This window comes from Hydractinia symbiolongicarpus, chromosome 7 (genome assembly GCF_029227915.1).
Source record: "Hydractinia symbiolongicarpus strain clone_291-10 chromosome 7, HSymV2.1, whole genome shotgun sequence".
Taxonomy (NCBI): Eukaryota; Metazoa; Cnidaria; class Hydrozoa; order Anthoathecata; family Hydractiniidae; genus Hydractinia; species Hydractinia symbiolongicarpus.
The window spans coordinates 10,624,967-10,646,737 of NC_079881.1; the positions used below are offsets into that span (position 1 = coordinate 10,624,967).

Genomic DNA, 21,771 nt, shown 5'->3' on the forward strand with positions numbered 1-21,771 from the left:
GATTTATTTTGCATAATATTGTGTAAAATTTTTAAAAGGAATCGGACCTAATTTATCAATGAGAGTTTATGAACAAGACCTAGCAACATTGTCTTTTTTTCAAGGGAAAACGATCTCGTCAAAGCAAACTTCTGGTAACATCATACACAATAGAACAGTTAGGTTAAAATGTAATCACTCTACTTAGATTAACGCAATCACTTGACCTATTTGTCACCACAGTAATACAACGCCTTATAAATATTTTCTCTTCCTTCCTTATCCACAACATGGCAGCATTCCAAATTCTGTCGGTTGTAGCTGTCATATTCCTGTCAATTGCTTGTATACCATTTATCTTGGGAGTAACATCTTATAACTGGATTGTAATAACAGTGACCGTAAAATTCGATTCTATTCTTCAACTGATGGCAAATTAGAACAATTCCACGCCGGATAACACAGTAATTACTACCTCATCAAACAATGGTGGCCCACATGCAGGAGGAATGCTACTAAAGTCAGTTACTAAAAAAATTACTAAATTTATCAACGAGAATGGTGTTTTGTTTTGTCAAGATATTAGCGAAAGAGTAGATTAAAATTTATTTTAAGGGTACGATGATTTTTTACTAATTGTTTTCCAGTTTCTTACAAACGTCCAAAGTTAATTGAGCGTCAAAATCTAAAAAGCGATTTTCTTATTAAAACATCTAGCGCGCATTTCCTTACTTTCCTATTTCTCGAGACTTTTTTATTAACATTTAAGATAAGCACTGTCTAATTACCTTCCTTTATTCCGTTAATTAAACCATACCCCGTGTTTCAAATGCAGTTTTTGTGCTCATTAACTCAAGTGATGTCTCAAATCAATGCTCTATATAAGTGTAAGTTTTCATCACGCTAGTATCCACTGATAGCTCAGTTGGTAGAGCGGAGGACTGTAGATGATATTGACAGTTATCCTTAGGTCGTTGGTTCAAATCCGGCTCGGTGGAAAAGATTTTTTGTCAGTCTATTAAAAGGCAAACTGTTTATTTATCCTTTCAACAAATTCTAATAAAAATTGGTTTAATTGATTTTAAAAACTTCGTTAATTAACATCTTCTGCTTTTCCTTTAATTTTTTGAAATAATAACAACATAAACATTATTGTAGGTCTCCATGTATTACGCTGCTGAAAGCGGCTACATTTGCGAATACATCTGTGTTTAAAATTATTTTCTGTGATTGGACACTATACCAACCTCTGAAGGAAGCTCTGCAGTTACAAAGACAGCGAGAACTTCTTTTGTCATTATGACAGTACTAATAAACATAGAACGATTGTCTGTTCCATATTTTTAAATAATATTTGATCTTGTTTCAGCACTCGATGATGCCTATTTATGCATGTCTATTGCCGTCATTTTTACAATATTGGCATTGATTACTTCATTCACAAAAGTTCCATGTTATCATGTTTTAAAGAAACACATAACATTAACTTTTACTGTTCTTTTCATTGGACTATCAGGTTTATGCTTTTTGATGTAGTACTTCTAATCCAATATTGTAATAAAAACTACGCATTTTTTAATTTATACATGTTTTGACTAACCCTCAACCTAAATATTTTCAGCATGTGGTATGAAAAAAACAAATATTATTATCAAAGCACTAACTATAGGTGAAAAACTAGAGAATAATTACTACCAATAATCACAAAGAGGTGAGAAACAGAGAAGAAAAAAAGAAAGAAAAATAATGTCGATAATGAAAAAGAGGATGTGTGAGCGAAGTAAGATGAAGGCAATTGAAAATGAAGTTATTGAGGTCATAGTATGTTCGAAAAACTCCGGACCGAATAGGGTTAATAAAGACGAGAAAGTTATGTCTTATATATTAACTTTTCTGACGTAGCGGCGCGTCGTCAATGCACTACACTGACGTGAAATGCGTTTAATAAAATTAATGAAGCCATTACATTGCACTTATGATTTGGAGACAAAATAACTTCGAAACGAGGCGGCAACGTCGATTATTTTTTGCTGCACAAATAACTAGGCAGCATATGGGTACAAAATGGGACTATTTTCCTAGAACCTAAACAACTACCCGTTTTGGAACACACGTCATCAAAAAACTTTAAGCCTGAATATAATCACAATCGTTCGTCAAAAACACATGATCCTATACGTTTTCTTCATCAGCGTTTCAAGTCATACGTAATAGATGCAACGACAAAACAAATTTGTAAAAACATTTTTTGTCTGTCGACAGGTCATTGCTGACGTCATCAACATTTAAAAGGCGGATCTTTTTATTGTTCTTCTGCCTAAGTGGGTTTTTCAACGGGCTCAACTACTTTAATGGAAGAAACTTTCGCGGTTTTATGAAATTAGAAGTTTTTGCGGAAAAATCTTTTGCGGTTGTTGGAAATATAATATACATTTTTTAATTGTTTTTTTGTACTTTTTGTTATCAATACTCGGTTGCGCTTAAAAAGGTTAATTAGTTTTGCGTTTAAGTAAAATATTCATCAAACATTTTAGTATAAGACGGACGTTCTGATATTTTATCTAATTATTACCCACTTTAATTAATGGCTAAAGAAAATAATAAAACGTCGAAGTTCAAAATAATTTCAGCTTCTCCAAGCAAAGATGCCAAATCACAAAGTTTATTTTAAAGTATTAACTAAATTCCTATTATGTTTAGAACTTGTAACTTACGCCAAAAGTTTATTTTATCATGGGTGCGGGGGAGGGGTTTGTTGCTGGTGATTGTAAAAAAAATCATCTTTTCAAGTGACGAAGCTCTTGTCATTATAAAAATTGGGTATTTTTTTTCCAACACAACATCTTTCAAATTGGCCTTCTTTTTCAAAACTTGATCCTTTCCAAAATTTTTTGAAATCGACAAATATAGGTGATTAGTTATTATATAAAAGAGGAGTTCGTGATTGGTTTAATATACGCGTTAAAACACCTAAATCATGAAAGATATATCGCATTTGCCCTTTTTGTAGTTTTCTAGCAATGTGGTTTAATCTGACGCGATGTTGGCCGACTAGTAGACGAAATGCAGGCTTGATTTATATTATGACTAGTAAGTACCTATAACAATACTTAGTGTATCCTCAACACACTACTGATGTTTTCTGCATGGGGTCCTAAAACTGAATCCATGAAAAATGAACACAATAACCTTTGGTATCCCAAAAGTTGAAGCCGCTTATAAAAATATCTAAAACAAAGTTATCTTCTATATAATATAAGACCAAGCCTTTTTTATGTTTTAAAGATTTATTTTGCATAATTTTGGTTAAAATTTTTAAAAGGAATCGGACCTAATTTATCAACGAGAGTTTATGAACAAGACCTAGCAACATTGTCTTTTTTCAAGGGAAAACGATCTCGTCAAAGCAAACTTCCGGTGACATCATACGCAATAGAACAGTTAGGTTATAATGTAATCACTGTATTCAGATTAACGCAATTATTTAACCTATTTGTCACCACAGTAATACAACGCCTTATAAATATTTTCTCTTCCTTCCTTATCCACAACATGGCAACATTCCAAATTCTGTCAGTTGTAGCTGTCATATTCCTGTCAGTTGCTTGTATAGCATTTATCTTGAGAGTAACATCTTATAACTGGATTGTAATAACAGTGACCGTAAAATTCGATTCTATTGTTCAACTGATGGCAAATAAGAACAATTCCACGCCGGTTAACACAGTAATTATTACCTCATCAAACAATGGTGACCCACATGCAGGAGGAATGCTACTAAAGTCATGTACTAAAAAAATTACTGAATTTATCAACGAGGATGGTGTTTACGAATGCATATTTCTTGAATGCAAAACAAACTTTGTTTTGTCAAGATATTAGCGATTGAGTAGATTAAAATTTATTTTAAGGGTACGATGATTTTTTACTAATTGTTTTCCAGTTTTTTACAAACGTCCAAAGTTAATTGAGCGTCAAAATCTAAAAAGCGATTTTCTTATTAAAACATCTAGCGCGCATTTCCTTACTTTCCTATTTCTCGAGACTTTTTTATTAACATTTAAGATAAGCACTGTCTAATTACCTTGCTTTATTCCGTTAATTAAACCATACCTCGTGTTTCAAATGCAGTTTTTGTGCTCATTAACTCAAGTGATGTCTCAAATCAATGCTCTATAAAAGTGTAAGTTTTAATCACGCTAGTGTCCACTGATAGCTCAGTTGGTAGAGCGGAGGACTGTAGATGATATTGACAGTTATCCTTAGGTCGCTGGTTCAAATCCGGCTCGGTGGAAAACATATTTTGTCAGTCTATTAAAAGGCAAACTGTTTATTTATCCTTTCAACAAATTCTAATAAAAATTGGTTTAATTGATTTTAAAAACTTCGTTAATTAACATCTTCTGCTTTTCCTTTATTTTTTGAAATAATAATAACATAAACATTATTGTTTTAGAAACAAGAACATTCTATAGAATAGCACAGTCCTAAAATGTTGTAGGTCTCCATGTATTACGCTGCTGAAAGCGGCTACATTTGCGAATACATCTGTGTTTAAAATTATTTTCTGTGATTGGACACTATACCAACCTCTGAAGGAAGCTCTGCAGTTACAAAGACAGCGAGAACTTCTTTTGTCATTATGACAGTACTATTAAACATAGAACGATTATATGTTCCATATTTTTGAATAATATTTGATCTTGTTTCAGCACTCGATGATGCCTATTTATGCATGGCTATTGCCGTCATTTTTACAATATTGGCATTGATTACTTCATTCACAAAAGCTCCATGTTATCATGTTTTAAAGAAACACATAACATTAACTTTTACTGTTCTTTTCATTGGACTATCAGGTTTCTGCTTTTTGATGTAGTACTACTACGCATTTTTTAATTCATACATGTTTTGACTAACCCTCAACCTAAATATTTTCAGCATGTGGTATGAAAAAAACAAATATTATTATCAAACCACTAACTATAGGTGAAAAACTAGAGAATAATTACTACCAATAATCACAAAGAGGTGAAAACAGAGAAGAAAAGAATGGCGATAATGAACAAGAGGTTGTGTGAGAAACAGAAGTAAAATGAAGGCAAAGTGGAATTATACACCGCAATGAACAGTGTGATTGTTTATAGGATGTTTCATTTTAAGTTACATTAAATCTCGAGGGTGGTCCGCAAAGACCAAACCTCTTGTTTTGTGACATTCAGTGATGCACAAAAACAACACTCGAGGTTGTGAATAGTGTTTACATGAAAATCTCACGTCGGATTGAAATGTCCCTTTAGTAACTTTTAGCTAATAAAGTTTAGGACAGTAGGCTCTGGCAAAAGATTAGTCACTAGGATAAATAATATTATGATCAGTCTGTAAGAAAAGTCATCGTTTTTAATTTTCCTTAGAAAACGTTGTAATTTTCCTTCTCCTAAAAGTTTCACATCTTTGTTCAGCCTTTTGAACTTTTTACTATCTTTTTGATAGCCATATGTTCTTTTGTCAGAGTATAGTTGTTGAATTTCCTTAAGGTCTTCTTTTAAAAAACGATGAACTAACTCGATTGTTATAAAAATGTCGTTTAATGGAGTCCTCTTTAAAGTAAATTTAATTCCAAAAGGTAAGGCTGTGACGAGAGATCTTAGAACATTTTTGGTTAGACTTTCACAGTTTCTTTTCACGATTTTTGATATATTTTTTTAAATCTTTTATCGATAGATTTTTAATATTTAGACAAAAGATGACCTAGGAATATGTCAAAACATGTATCAATTAAAAAAATTCGAAGTTTTTAAATTCTTATACAAATTGTGTTTTAAAGGCTTGTTTCCATTTCACTGCATTTTCCGCTATAGCTCTCTCGAGCAGAAATCAATTTTCATTGTGCTTCAACTTTCTCACGCGCGAATTTTTTTTAAAAAAATGACTGCTCCTGTAAATAAAAGATTAATTTTATTCTATAAACTATCTCTTTTGTCTATTATAATTATATGTCAACGACATAAAAAAAGAGAGGATGTTTCAAAGAAAAAGAAAATGTGGATAAGAAAAGTTTTTCAAGAGAGACGTTCGAAAGGGTCAATTTTGGTAAAAGACCTCATGCTGTTTGATCACGAAAACTTTTTCAAGGCCTTTTGATTATCACCAACTCGATTTAAAGAATTACTATCCTGGGTTGCTCCTTTTATTGTAAAATCGTCTCGTTTTCATGACGTTACAGGTCTCAGTGAACGCTTGTGCATCACACTATGATATCTTACAGGTGGAGATGCTCAGTTATCAATTGTAAGTACCTTTTGAATAATTCCACCAACTGTTAGAAATATCAAAAAACTAGCAATGTTGTTTGGAACGAGATAATGTGTTGTGGATATGTTGACGTGCCAGATACAGAATATAAATGGTTTAGAATAACGAAGAAATTTGAAGTAAGGTGGAACTTTCCGCATTGTCTAGGAGCGATGCATGAAAAGCATGTGGTAATACAAGCTCCCCCTCGTAGTGGTTCGGAATTTTTCAATTATAAAAAAAACCACAGTATAATTTTACCAGCCGTAAGTAATGCTAGATACGAATTCACAGACAACATTATCAAGAAACCTTTTCCTTCTCCTATAAATAGAAGTGAAAAATTGTGTCCATTTGTTTTTTTTACAGATGATGCTTTTCAGATAAAGCCTTTTATGTTGAAGCTTTTCGCTAGGTAAGATTCGCAGATCAGTAAAAAAATCTTCAACCATCGTTTGTCACGGGCAAGAGGGATAATTGAAAATTGTTTCAGAATTGTAGCAGCCCTATTTAGAATATTTCGCAAGCCTATTATATCGAAGGGGGAAACAAAACAAGTCTCCACATGAACTTCAAGCTTACATTGGATTATTACCATTAGAAAATATGGGATCAAATAGCTATTTTAAAACTGCCAAAGAAGTAAGAGACGACTTTATGTTATACTTCCCCAGAAGAAGAAGTAAGTTGGCAAAGAAACTATGTAAATAAAACCATTGATCCTGTCGATAAGTAAATATTAGCCACTTTAGTACACACACTGTGTTTGAACGTGTTGATGAGTTATACAGTTTATAATAGCTGCAAGGTTTATAAGTATTTATATAAATGTTTTTACATATGCTAAATAAACAAACTTAACGGAGTGATAAGTGAAACGAATATACAATTATGAGTTGTTCCTACAAACTTTTTGAATCTCCATTTTGGAAAGATCTGATTCTCTTGGTTTAAGCGTATCCAGAATAGGGTGTAAACTCTTGCAGAACAGCATGTTTTCGTTATCCTGTGCCTCATTACTGCTTTCTGTAATTAAACATTCCGATGCTGTGTTCATATCTTTTATGAAATTAATTAGTTCTCTATCAAGCTCATTTGTTTGTTTTTTGCGCTTTCTTTTCTGTGGCTTGGCGGGTGTAGTTGGAGATGGACTTTTTGAGCAGTTATCAGGTGGGTTTAATGTAGAAGAACATGCTTGACTATTCAACTTAAAAGAGAGTGATGAGCAGCTGACACATGAATAAAATTATTGTGGGTTTGCTTGTTGGAAATTTTCTCTTGTATAAACAGCAATTGTCCGAAGTACTAAGGCAGTGTGTGTGCTGTTGCTTTTGACTTTGAAGCAAAATTGCTCTCTTAACCAAGTAACGCTTCAAATTGTCCCTTAGGTTTTTCCACTGGCTTTTTAAAAATGATACTAAAGAGAAATTGAACAGATACACAGGTTAAAAAAAATAAGATAAAATTAGACAAGTAAAATTGGAAAAGCTCCGTACAGCTGATTTTTATGGAAATTTACACTTACTTTTTATAAGAACAATTTTATAAGTGCACATATTTACTGATATTATTACCTAAGAAAACACTACAAACCCAGGGAAATTATTGCGATTTTAAGAAACTTGTTGCAATTTTGGGGAACTTTGTAGTTTAATTTTGGTTTAGAAATATTTGTAATTAAATTTACTATATTGTGAATGAAAATTACAACTAAATTCGTTGTTTTATAGATGTCTATTTCATTACTTTTTATTATTGCCGCTTTTAAATGAAATACGCAACGGTCATGAAAGGGACACAAAAACCTTTAAAGATGGGCTTTATAAATTTATCTTGTAAACTATTTATGATTTAGAAATTTATTTGTTTTATCTTTGAAACATTTATACAATGTTTATTGTAGCACCTGTAGTATTGAATTTGTCCTCAGTACTTGCAAGTTTAAACAATAACATTACCTTTGTTTACAAGTTGCGCGCCAAATTAGTACGATTCCCGATGCTTGTTCGTTTGTAAAATATGAGTTTGCGCAAGTTCTTTTTTAACAGAGTTGGGTGTAAATTTACTTCATAGTTAGAGCTGGTTAGCTAAAAATAAAGAGACAGCAAACCGACCTGGTTTTCCAAACCGTTTGACCAACTGTTCCCAAGTAGTTATACGCATGTTCTGGTCATGATGAGACCTAGTGCTGGTATTCCATAAACATGGATATGATTCTATATCCAGGATAAAACTTTCTATATCATAATCCTCTTGAGGTTTTATTGCCGCAATATCAATAATAGTTTCTTCGCTAGAATTGATTGGTTGTTGCTGCAAAATTTGATGATAGAGCAAATTCATTAAACGTTCATTTTCGTCTGGAGAAACTCATGTCTCTTCGTTGTTCGCCATTTTTAGATTTATTATTGTTTATGTTTTTTAAATTTTGCTGACAACTAATAAACTTACGTAATAGTATAAAATACTCAAATATCATTGGCTATTTGTTGCGAGAGAGAAAAACAACGTCGCCAAAAGTAGAATGAATTCAACTTTGACGCTGAGCTTAAGAGCTGCTCTTGAGCACAAAAGATCTCTTAACCAACTAATTTTGGTAAAATGCGCATGCGCCAACAAAAAGCTCAAGAGCTTTCAAGAGTCAAATGGAAACGAGCCTTTACAGTCTCAGTCTTTTATTCCGATATTTTTTAATTGATGCTGTATTCAAAATTAGAGCGTTTGAAAATGTATAAAAAACGATCGACTTCGATCAATAATGTTTATAAATTTGTGTAGTTCAAGTGCACAATCTGAAAAATTGACAAACTTCACATCCTATTAATAGTTAATTAACGTGTTTTTATGATCTCTGTAGTCGAGCTAAATATTTTCTTTTAGCCTCTTCTGGAATCGCGTGTAAAATCATTTTACGAAAGAATATGAAAGTTCAGGAACATTACGACCAGATAACAAGCCATTTAAAAACGACATTGATAATTGGAAATGAAAGTTTTCGAAATCTTCTGGATGCCATGACAATGTTAGAACGTATTGGGTATTCCTATGTCGTTTCCTGCATCGGTGTAGTGGTCCTCCTTGCAGCAATTGTCGTAAATGTAATTGAGTTAGTCAGTGCAAAGAGAAAAAGAGAAGGTTGCTACGAAATGACCCTTCTCGGAAGAGATAGCAATAAATATTGGATATCTTTTTATGCCAAAATTTGATTTACATAGGTGTGATTACATTAACGTCTATCTGCACATGTCACGTAAAGGATTCAAATATTGTATGGTAATTAGAATTAGAAGTTTGTGTCTATGTTGAATTCCTTCAGTTCAATTTAATGTTTTTTTTAACGTTGAAAAATTTATTACGCCTGTTAATCAAAAAGTTTGCGAAATTAAAGCTTACTAAAAAGGACCTCAAGAATCATTTAAATTGTGAAATATAATATAATAAAGCGCATATCTTTATGGACAATGCGGAATTCAAGATTGCCAACTGTTAACCTTGAATTGCCATCGCTTTGCCTATATTAATATGCAAAGTGATATTGCCCATCGGATGCAACCCTACAAGATAATTATATTAGCACCCTTTCCTTTAGTCAATGTATTTTCTACGAAATATGTTTTCTCAAGCATAGGGAAAGCAGTTACCATAATATATAAAAGAATAGCCAGAGGATCCGGCGTCGAAAAGCCGGGTTAAACCATAAGTAACTCTGTGACCCGGTCTAGCTAAAAGAATTACTAAGCAATTTTTAATATTATTATTATCATTCATAATTATGCAGGTCCGTCTCTTCAGTAAATATAAAACTAGATATGCAATAAAAATTCTATCAATGAGAGACCAGTAATTAATTAAGCGGAATAAGTTTTCATCACAGTAATAAAAAGTGTAGCTGCATTTCTAGTAAGAATAAATGATTAATAATTTTGTTTTAGCCACATTTCATTTCACTACTTTTATTTTGTAGTGAAAGGTAGCTGAAGAGCTAGCCCCGATATTTCTACTCACTCCCAAACAAAAAGGAGAAGAAACAATTTCGAGTAGAAAGTTAGAAATTACCAATGCGCATGCTTAGAAATTCTCTCCTTAAAGTTTTTTGGGTAGGATGTGGCGTGAAATTAGTCATTATATTTTGAATTAAAGCTCTTGATTTGATTACATTAAATAGAGGGGATATGCGTAATAAAGTGACAGACAAAGTAAATAGTTGTTTTTCTTTTTGCAATAAAATACAACTACCACTCATGCGTTTCATAAAACAAAAACAACCATACGTATCTACATGATTAATTACATAAAGTATAAATAAAAGCATAGGTTATTTAATCGGATTTTGCCTTTAACAATTTACGTCGATTAATAGAAAATGGTACTAAGCTGTTTGCAATTTTTTACATATTTCTAGCGAAAAAACCACCGTCATTTCATTACAAAAATCTCTAGTTTTTTTTGCAGATATATACAAACATATTACAGACATACTGCTACTCAATCAAAAGCGCAAAAGAAAGTCGTAATATGACAGTAGTCATAAAGTAGCCTTGGTCATGCCAAAAACCAAGGCACTGAAATCTCCATGAGGGGTGCCGAGGTCTTAAAATATCACCCTTCCATCCCATGATGACGTGCACACCTGCGTACAATACCATCAACCCGAAACATTATTTAAGTGCATACTTTATAAATATGGATTGCTTAAATGTTAATATTCTTCTCCAAAATCACACTATCGTCTGATGCATAAAATTAAATTTACTTTTTAAATTAAATTTTCTTAAAGATGCGCTATAGGTGTGTCGGTTGGATATCTCCCTCGAAACACTTCCAGAATTTCCGTACTGGGCAATTCTCGTTTCCAAACATATAATAATTTAATACTCCCATAAAACATTCTATTTTCTTCAGTAGGAATGCATACAGCTTTATCCAAATTACGCCCCAGAAACAGGCCATATGCTGCCTGACTGTATTCCACATCGGCAGTCTCATCTTGGTGCAATAAGGCACCATTTAAATAAATTCGCAGGCAGCATGTGTATCGAACTACTCCACATACATGATACCAACGACCACCAAGAATTTGAATGTTGAAATGGGTATCTCTATTTTCAGCATAGAGTGTTATCCTGTCATGATCAACACGAATCGATAATTTTCTACACGATAGTTGTTTCTCGTAATGATGTACCGTAAATACATACATCTCCATATTACTAGCATAAGCTGCATCAACTTTGAACCATGTGCACGCAGTAACATGATCAAATTTGGTCGAAGCGCCTACACTTACAGATGCGATATTGCCTGGAACGGTGTAAGAATCTCCATTTGGATTTGTGATATCACAATTCAGGCCACTATAAGGATACGTACATGAACAGACGTAACCAGGGGCATTACATGTCTCCAAACATGTACCACGATTTTGGCAAGGAAAGCTAAGGCAAAGATCACTGGCATACGATTTATTCTTGCATTTACATTCATACCATGGTTCTATGCATAATGATACGCAATAGTCGTGGTACGGGCAGTGGTTAACTGTGCTGCAGTATTCTCCTTGATTGCGAATTGGATTTGACTCAGTATGTACCCATCCAGGCGCAGATATCAGTGTACCGTTATTTGAATCCATCTGTGATAATTCACAATTTCCAATGTCTTCCTGGAAATTTAACGACACACAGGGATTATATATCATACACTTAATGATACACTGCTTCCATGTCAGCTGCGTAAAGGAAGTGAAAACGCTGGTCACCCTTTTAGATTTATGTATGAGTGAAAACTCTGCATCTGTTGTACACGAAGTACGAAGAATTGTGGCACGTGATAAATGCACAGCAATAAGTACTGATAGTATATGAATGAAAAACGTTGCCATGTTGTTTCTAAAATATATATATATATATACACTGCTGGTAGTTATATTATTGTTATTCTTAAATATTTTCTTTTTATTACTTTTTTTCGCGTCAGGAGTTGAAGGAACTATTTCTATCTCGAGTTTGTCGATCCTATTCTTTATTTTAACAATTCTGACTTAGTTGTGTAATAGGGGTCATCTATTGTATTTTGTTTTTTGCTTTTTCAATTTAAAAAACCGCAGCACAGATGGTATCTTCATTGAGACTTGTCTTACTATATTTTAAAACAATATATCTTTCTTAAATTATCAAAATCGATTTATTTGCACCTTTAGTAGATGTTAACAGGTGTTACGATAAAAAGATTTAATTGTGTTTTTTTACCTCTACTAAGCAGATGGAATTTTACTTAAAAATAATGATCTTTTCTTTCTTTGTCAGATATTTAAAACAATTTTATTTTTTGTTGACACTAGCAGGAATTCTGTGACGATAAATGCATTTTCACGAGTTTGCAAATCGATAATTATTATGTTTGATATGATGTGTCAATGACATCACCATGGTAACATTTCTGAAATTGTTGTATCCAGATGCTAGATAAATTTGGGTGGTAGTTATGTTTCTGGAGAAAAAAGGGTCCAAGCTTTTGTTAGAGTCTCGGATCGAATCTCTTCCGATATGACTTTATATCTTTACTCCCTCTTTTTGCCGCTTCTTAAGTCTTTTTTCGCAGAACAAATTGTAAAATTTCTGGAACATGATTCTGCAAAGGGTTTGTTTGTTTATTTATGGAAAGCGTTAAACACGAATTACCCAAAAAGGACTAATTTTTCAGATGTCTAGTAATTTTTACTTTTTAAATTTCGTTTACACATTTTTCTTCAGAAAAACTGGACACCCATCCCTTCTCTTTGGAGGAAAAAGGGGTTAAAATAACTTCCAAACGACACAATATACTTCTATCGGGTAAATAATTACTTACCACAGATTTTTTTTTTTGCAGAAAATTTGTTTAAACGTGCCGACACCTAACAGTAAGGGTTAGCTGATAATTAGCCTGTAACAGGATAAGTAGCCAAAGCAGGATAGGTGTATGGTACGTAGCCGCAATTCTCACGAAATAGAATAATCTGTTTGTCTAACTAAAAAAATTGAAATCGATTATACTTTTCCCTGAACGAAATGAAAAAGAAAATTCCACTCAAGTGATGCAAACATTTTAATTATGCATGCTCAGAAGCGTTTCTGTTCCTTTCTGTTCCGCAGAACATTTTCTTTCTGCGTGTAATTAGCTATTTCAGTTGCGTGAAACTAATGAATTCTCCTATTTCTAACTTACTCAATATAAACGCGTATACAAGCTATACTAACAGCTATTGAAGTATTAGCTACAACAATATGAATGTCGGAATCTTTGAACAAAACTCTTGCTTGATATTTACCAGGTGTTTGTCATATTCAACAACCTCTTTTCCAATTTCTCACTATCTTTTTTTACAAAACTACAAGTCAAAAAAAAAAAAAAAGAAAAAAGAAAAAAAAAAGTAAGAAGCCCGTAAACTACAGCTTTTATTGGTATTATTTAAGTATGGATGGTTACAAATATGCCGTACGCCTTGAACATCTTTAGGTCCAACCACGATTCAATTCTCAAAAGTTTTATTTTTCTATCTATATTGCAGTAAGTGACTATGTTAACGCAAGATTATAAGACTGCATAGTCTTCTACTTACTCCTTGTATATTATTCTATGTGTCAGATTTTATACTTTGTAAAACTTTTTCATGTTTAATTTTGAAATAATTTGTATGGAATTAGAGCGCCTAAAAATACTGCTGCTTCTAAATATTAAATTACAAAGGTAATTTTTTTAGTTACCTAAAATTCGACTTCGTTCCGTTAAAGATGCAGTTTATACCCGATGGCTAAAATCTTATTTAGTACTCGCCGCACGTGTCCGTGTGTAAGCTGAATCAGTAACAGCAGAGTGACAGACGAATCTTTGTGGATTCTACTACGGGCTAACGACTAATGAAAAAATATTTCTCGTTCAAGTTAAGAGTTTGCGACTTTTTTGGACACAAATACGTGAAATAAATTAATAAAACAAAACAAAACAACTTACAACTAATTCACATTCTTTTTTATCCGATCTGACTTTTAACATTTATTATCAATCACAACAGTTCTGTTACTTTACAAGCTTCTAACCGTAGATTGAATATTTTTTTCTTTAAAAGAGAAATCTACTTAATTTTTAATTTGCAGTGTTATATTGGTATATCGTTTAGTGTTTGTAACCATTTTGTTGAAAGTATTTACAGTTTTTAATGAAAGTAATATACCTCACACTTTCTCCCAATAAATGTTTTCTCCTTAAACATTAAAAATTGATTAAAAGAACAAACCATAATTACCGACTTTCATACAGCGCAGTCTGGGCACGAGTAGAGCACTTGTAGCGACAAATTTGTGTTTTTGTTTGACTCCATAGCCCAGTCCAATTTCTTGGTGACTTTTTTTGTTGTTTTGTTTTTTCTTTGCTTTTTATACTAACGTTTAACTTCTAAAAAACGTGATATAATAGTGCTGCTAGTCCTCTCTATGATATATTAACTTTATTAACACACTTCAGGTAAATACAACTTACAGTTATTAACTTTCACAAAGTTCCAAGTAGGATGATGGAAAATGTGACTGCAGAGGCAGTGAGCATGAAAAGTACTTGTTAGAAAATAGGTGACACACTGCTAGATATTAGTACACATCTGTTCCTTAACCTTCATAGTATAAATTAAATATTCCTAGATGGTTGGAAACCACCATGTATAGTGTAATGTATGTTTAGCTATGGCTACCTAAGACAATTACAACTAAACAAGAATTATACCTAGCTAGCTAGCTTATTATAGCAAAACTAGATGAAATGGATAATCGAATATCAAGCTGAAAGAATCAAGATGTGGATAATCATCAGAGACCATTGTCAAATTTAGACAAAAGATCATTAAAGATGCCACAGTTGCATTTGTGACTTATATGGTTGTAATTACGTGATTATCTAAGATATTTAGCTCCACCGACTCTAAAAAAAACTTTAAAAAAATTGTTAGTAAATGGAAATTCACTGGGTTAAAATATTCAAACATCCATATAGCTACTATATTTTTGTTGTTTCAATGTAGACAAAGACGGGGAATAAAATACACATTGTTAGATAATGTGTTCGTATGGAGAAGGGCTAGTCCGGCGGACCTGGCTCCCTCACTTAGGCGAGATCCCGACATGTTTTAGAAAGCCCTTTTAAAAATGCATTTGTGTTCATAGCGAGACAGCCCACATTGCCAACATTTCCTCCCAATTTTCTGGGTACATCGTGAACTAAAATATTATATATGTCAAATGTTAATAAAAAATTTTACATAAATTATTTTTGCTGATGCTGAAGATTTAGTAATTTTAGTGAAAGAAAAATCAGTTTATTTATCAGTTAATTTCCCATCAGTATGTTAGTATGAGACTTCTGACTTCGTTACCAAGCCTTTGTTATTTATCCATTTAGACAAACTGATGGAGGAACCTTCAGCTTTTTCCCAAAAATGGTAAAACCTTCTTTCGTACTTTTATTTCGTATAATCTATATTATAATACGTCTGTCTGTCTGTCACACAAAATGGTACCGCAAGTAGCGAGACGCAAGCGATGCGGTATAAAAACAACGGGCGATCCCGTAAATTTTTCCACGGGCCACCGACTAGTAATATTAAGATGATTGTTGCCACGGCCCGCCCCGTATATTTTTTCGTGGACATTTCATACATAAAAATTATACATAAAAATGCCAATAATTATATTTAGTCCGTTGCCTTGGCTTTTCCTCTACGTTGTATTGACGGCATTCATTTTCCCTGAATTTTGTTGAACATTTCCCTACTTTGTTTTGAAATCTTTCCATTGTTTTGTTTCGTACTAAAAATATTTGCTTACGTTAATATTACTGTTACCAATTGCTAACTTAGTCACATGTATAAACGCATCATATATTCCTAATATTATCATATCCACGGTCAAAAATCTCTATGAAAGACCTCTATGTCGAATTAAAAAAGAACTAGACTTTAAAGGAGTTTTTAGAATAGTAACGTTACTTCTAGCGTACCTGGTATTACATCTGTGTTGACTAGATTCAAATTATTTTGTATATGAACAATGATAGCTACTTCATGGATGTTTAATTCAAATATATTGAATACATCAATCTTGCGAAGCAGTGGTATATTTGTCTATACCAAAAATTATTTAACATGCATGTTTTTGTTTACTGCATAATATTTGCAATTTAGTGTTATCAGTACTTCCCAATAGGATATTACAATACGTTAGGCAGCTATGTATGAAAAAGAAATATAAATTGCTTAAACAATGGAGGTTTAGACATGGTTTAGAATGGGTAGATGCATCAGTGCCGTCAGATATTTAAAAAAGTGGGAAAATGATGGTCAGTTATGTCAGTTTCTATTACCCCAGTTTCAATGTCAACACCGTCGTGAAAAATATTAGCAATTATGTGGTTAATTCACGTTACAGAAGTTTCGGTAATCCTTGTTGGTTTGTAATGGTAGAAAATTGATTGTTTTGCACATGGTAATTAGTATATTTTTAGTATGTTTCATAAGGACTTGCATTCTGTATTGTTTTTCCTTAAATTGTCGTGCAATATATAATCAAGTGAGTTATGAATAAAGACACACACGCGCCACAACTAAAACGACAACTGGAACCACTCAATAGTTTTTTCATGGAACTTTAGACTATTTTTCAAACACTGTTTCAACTTTGATTATTCTTTGTTTAAATATTTTTATATTAGCGATAATAATTTTTGTAAACGCTTCTTCTTGTTCTTTAAGAAGCGCTTGTGTGTGTTCCATCATTGATTGTCTTTTGCTAAAAGCTTTTCAATATTTTCCATTGTAACAACCACTGTAATATGTATAAATTAAATACAAATAAATTTGTGTATAATTATTAATACGAAGTTAGTATTTCGTATTTAGATATTGTATTATTATATTATATATATTATATTATATCAAGGAAGCGAGAAAAAACACGTTTGAACTTATAGACATTGCTCAAAACCACAACAGTAAACTTCAAACTTTTCTTAGAATTTCTTTGTGTTCATTGTTTTATAAAAATCATGAGATCATATTATGAGAATCCTATGATCACAAAATATAAATTCCAGCATAACCAAAATGCAAAAGAGTGTTTATCACCAACACAAGAACTGGCAATGTAAGCAGTATTTGTTTTGTATTTTAGGGAAGGATCTAGCCCATTTCTACTACATCAGGACGCCTAAAAATTAACCGAATCAGCGCATAGTATTGGTAGGCATTGCATGAGGGACTAAAACTGGCTTTACGACTAAAATAAGGTAATGTCGGGTAACAGTTTGCTGCGATCAAACATGTTGGTAAACCTTACCGCCACTAGTAATTAGTAGTTTTTTATATTAGTATTACGTGCTTTTAAATTATGGTTAAAAAGAAAGAAATCTTCCATGCGCGGCTGTCTAAATGCGTAATCAATACCTAGAAACATCTTTGACGGCGTGGTTGTGGTAATAAGTATAGTCAACCAAGCCAAGACTGCCTGACCTATAAAAGATCAGGTCAATATCGGTTGGTCGAATTCGCGTTTTAAGGTACATAATGTATAATTCCAGAACAAGATTTTGTTGGCATTTCCTGAAACTGCAAAATGGCATGACTTAGCCAAAACTGAACAGCCGATACACTCCACTACCTTTATTTTGGCAGCTACGCAGACCTAAAAAACCCACGTTAAAAAAATGCGCTGCCCTTTCTGCAATGTTCTTATTCAGGAACACCCCCTTCACAATCCAGTACAAAATATCAGGGAAATCAGAAGTTCTGTCGTCAGCACAGCTTAGCACATTACCCGAAGTCCGAAATCTGCTGTAAAAATTGTGAAGTGGACTCTCACAAGTATGCAACGCGCGTTACTTACATAGAATTGGCTTTTTCAATTGCTTGTGATTACGAGCTTTGAAATTTCTCGGTCCTTTGCATTAACTTATGTCCGTGATTGTAGTCAATAAGGCGGATACGTAGCATACAGGGTTAACATTCGCGTCTGTACTCACCGTCCCACGCAAAATGATGGAAAATTTATTTATATCGTTTATATTGTTCCTTCAAAGGCTAGTACGATTGCACCAAAATTTGACAGAAGAAAATTTTACTCGGTATTTAAACTTTGGATTGGAGTTTTCAAATAGACATCAGGGGCCTGGAATCTGTCCAAAATATACATATCATGTTTCTATATCCGAAAATGCCGTACCCCAGCAATTTTTAAATTACTATTAAAATTTACTTAGCATATATAATACTCATCTCAAGCTAACAAATTTGGCAGCCTTATTTCATGTTTGAGTAAGTGGTTATGTTGTAAATAAAAAACATTGCGATGTGTCTGTCTGAAAATTATAAATAAAACGCTCTCAGGGGACTACAAATAACCAATAACTAGCGTAATGACATTAAAACTGATAAAACCATTTTTCGACGTATGGATTATTGCGATGTACACTTAACTAAGAAGCAATCCTTTCCAGAATTACCTACACACATCAAAACATATAAAATAGACCCTGGAGTTGCTATGCCAAATGTTGTTGTCTGTTTATATGCCTTCTACGTAAGAAAATTACATCCATAAGAAAATTCAATCTCTCGGACATCATAAACACACCCTATAATTAATGAAAAAGCAATGAATTTAAAGAAAGTGTATTTCCTATGCCAGCTAACTAAATCTTTGTTTTTACCATTTAGAAAGAGTTATCATATAAGAGGTATGGTCGAGTTTTCTGATCAGAAACTATGCATTGGAAACGAAAACGTGGTTGTTGAAGAAAATCTATCATTTAGACAATTGGACATGTTAAATAACAACGTGATTCAGAACTTGGGAAAGAGATTTACGGTAGAAATAAAAGTTAAAGAAAAGCAAAAAGTGATAAGTACTACGGGAATGGAGAGTGCTGTTGAAGAGGTGAAAGCCGAATTACTAAAAGAAGTAATTAACATATTTGAGAACGGGACGAAATCTGTTTTCTTTGTTGGCATGTCTGACGAGGATGAGCTAGTTATTGAGCAACTATTCGGATCTACTGGGATTAGAAGCTACAACGCCTCTTTAGGGAATGAAGTGAGATTTCAAAGTATCCCTGGCTTAAAGAATCGATTATTGACAATCTTTAACAAAGCCAAATCTTGCATGGTGGATGCAGATACCACTGTGTCGACCGAAGTGTCCATAATGCAGTTGAAAAATCCTGGTGTTTACAGAATTAAAAACGTATTAGAGACACCAGGTTCTATATACGTCAGAAGTTTTCCAGGCAATTACCTTCAACAACTAATCCAAGATTATCATCTAATTCATGAAGAGCCAATCCGACATGACTTACGCATTAAGATAAGTGACACTGGTGAGATAATAATATATCGAATGCATGTAATAGGGAAAAGGGACACAGTTTTAATTTTGGGGAAGATAACGATGAAGATTATCCAAAAATTAAAATCGGTCCAGGATATATTCTTTATCCGGTTAAAGAGAGTACTTGCTTTCAGTTAATAAATCCTGGTAAAGAGAGATTAATAAAAGTGTTTATAACAGTACGTTCTGGGGCTACTTGCGAGTATAAATGTTTTATTCTAAAGCACAGAAAATCTTTACATAATTTTTTCCAACATATTCATTTGCGAGGTAATGGTATATTCATTCCACAACCTCCCTGTACTACTCTGTTGTTAGATATCATGTGAGTCAAAAGGTGATATTCTTATTAGCCAATGGACATGAATAATGCAGTGAGGAATGTCAACGCAAGGATAGACAGTTTACACATGAGCATGCAAAACCTCCATACACTCGACTCACGCATGTTAACAAAGAGTTAAATGATAAATTTAAAGAGAAAGTGTGGAATGAAGAGAAATTACTCTCACTGGTTGAGGAGTCTCTTATAGAGATCGACCAGTACTCAAAATTAGAAGAATAGACTAAAGTTATGTCTGTTCCTTTTGTATGTTTGTATTTGCGTATTACAGTTATAAGAGAAAGATATCAGAAACTCTATAATATATAAATCTCTTAACTTGCTATCGGTTATAGAGTAGCATATCAAATGAACATAAATTATAATGAATTATAACGATCAATATGAAGTCAAACAACAACATTAAATGTGTATTTTATTTTATTGTAATACTAGTTATTAAAACCCGTGGAAGAATCCACTGAAATTGGTGTGCTTCTTATCACAATAAGTTTTGTTGATATTTTATTAAGAAAACTGAAATGTTTTGTATGCTTCTTATCACAAAATGATTTTCATTTTAAAGACGCAAAGAATTAAACTTTTGAACGAAATTGACAACTCATGTTTTTACGAACCAAAAAAAAGGAAAAAAGACTGATCATTTATTCTTCCTCAGAGGAGGAATGAAGTAAACATATTTCATAGTTTTAATTTTGTATATATATAGGTGAATATTTATCATAGCACATCCGTATTTCATTCTCAACAGAGTATGCTTCACCCCGGTCAGACCCCTGATCATGACGGGCGAGTATAATGCGGATCGAATGGGGACCGCGGATCGAATCCCGCTCACTGCTTGGCATTATGTTAGTGATGAAAAAAGTAGTTCTTTTTAATTTGGTGTTGTGATAAGATTATATTTTTACTGTTGCATATGTTTACTTGTCGTTTAAAAGAATTACTGTTGCTTTTGGATTCATACCCATAAATACTTATTTTCTCACGTTTTATGATAAGTCAAAAAAAGATATCTTTACAATGAATCGAACTAATTATAAATCGGGTAATAAAAAAATCAAAACATTGCAATTGACATCCTGTGCTACTCTTACAAAAATAGTTCTTTGTGTGATTATCTCGTAAATTTATCCTCGCCTTTCACAAGTTCTACAAAGTGATGGTATACCACTGGATGCAATTGCAGAAGCATTGAAAGCGTGCGAGTTAAAGAGAATATTGCACTATGCAACATTATAGGTTAGTTGAAGCTATTTTTATTAAACAGTTCTTGTTTTATAAGTGTAAGGTTCCTTGCAGAGCCTAATAATACGATATCTGTGATTGTTTGTAGAGACTATGTTGCAAATCTAAGACGTGTGTTTTCTTTCTGACTAAACCGTGCTAGAAGATTTTTCAAATCACGCATTAGGCTTGTTATGATTGAATGTGGTGCGTAAATGCTTTCGACATATATCCCTATGTCTGCTTGAGAACGAATATCAACAGTTTATTTGAGATTTCTGAAAGCTAAATAAAAGTCATTTAACATATCTTTCGGTTTTTAAAAGAAGTTGTAGGGGTTGTTTCAAATAATAGCAATATCTTTGGCTCTGGGAGGTGTAAATATTTTTACGTGGAACGTATGCTTTAGAGAAATGTCAAAAGTCTAAGTTGGTTTGTTTAGGCCTAATAACCCCATGAATTATTTGCTTTGAAGTTAAAAAGACATTAAATTCAAAGTACAGGATTAATATTCAAAGAATA

At 32.9% G+C, this 21,771-nt stretch overlaps 1 protein-coding gene and 2 non-coding genes across 3 annotated transcripts; all 3 read left to right on the plus strand.

Moving 5' to 3' along the window:
• The first annotated feature begins 889 nt into the window (after window positions 1-889).
• Window positions 890-977, plus strand: Trnay-gua (transfer RNA tyrosine (anticodon GUA)). The gene is given in 2 exon segments: window positions 890-926; window positions 942-977. It is a non-coding gene; the product is annotated as a tRNA-Tyr (tRNA).
• Window positions 978-4,185: 3,208 nt separating this feature from the next.
• On the plus strand, window positions 4,186-4,273 carry Trnay-gua (transfer RNA tyrosine (anticodon GUA)). Its single transcript is given in 2 exon segments — window positions 4,186-4,222; window positions 4,238-4,273. It is a non-coding gene; the product is annotated as a tRNA-Tyr (tRNA).
• An 11,948-nt stretch (window positions 4,274-16,221) lies between these two features.
• On the plus strand, window positions 16,222-21,007 carry LOC130648882 (uncharacterized). Its single transcript, XM_057454999.1, has 2 exons — window positions 16,222-17,441; window positions 19,010-21,007. Exons 1-2 carry the CDS (start codon window positions 17,344-17,346, stop codon window positions 19,815-19,817), a joined length of 906 nt encoding a protein of 301 aa, XP_057310982.1. The 5' UTR covers window positions 16,222-17,343; the 3' UTR covers window positions 19,818-21,007.
• The last annotated feature ends 764 nt before the right edge of the window (window positions 21,008-21,771 follow it).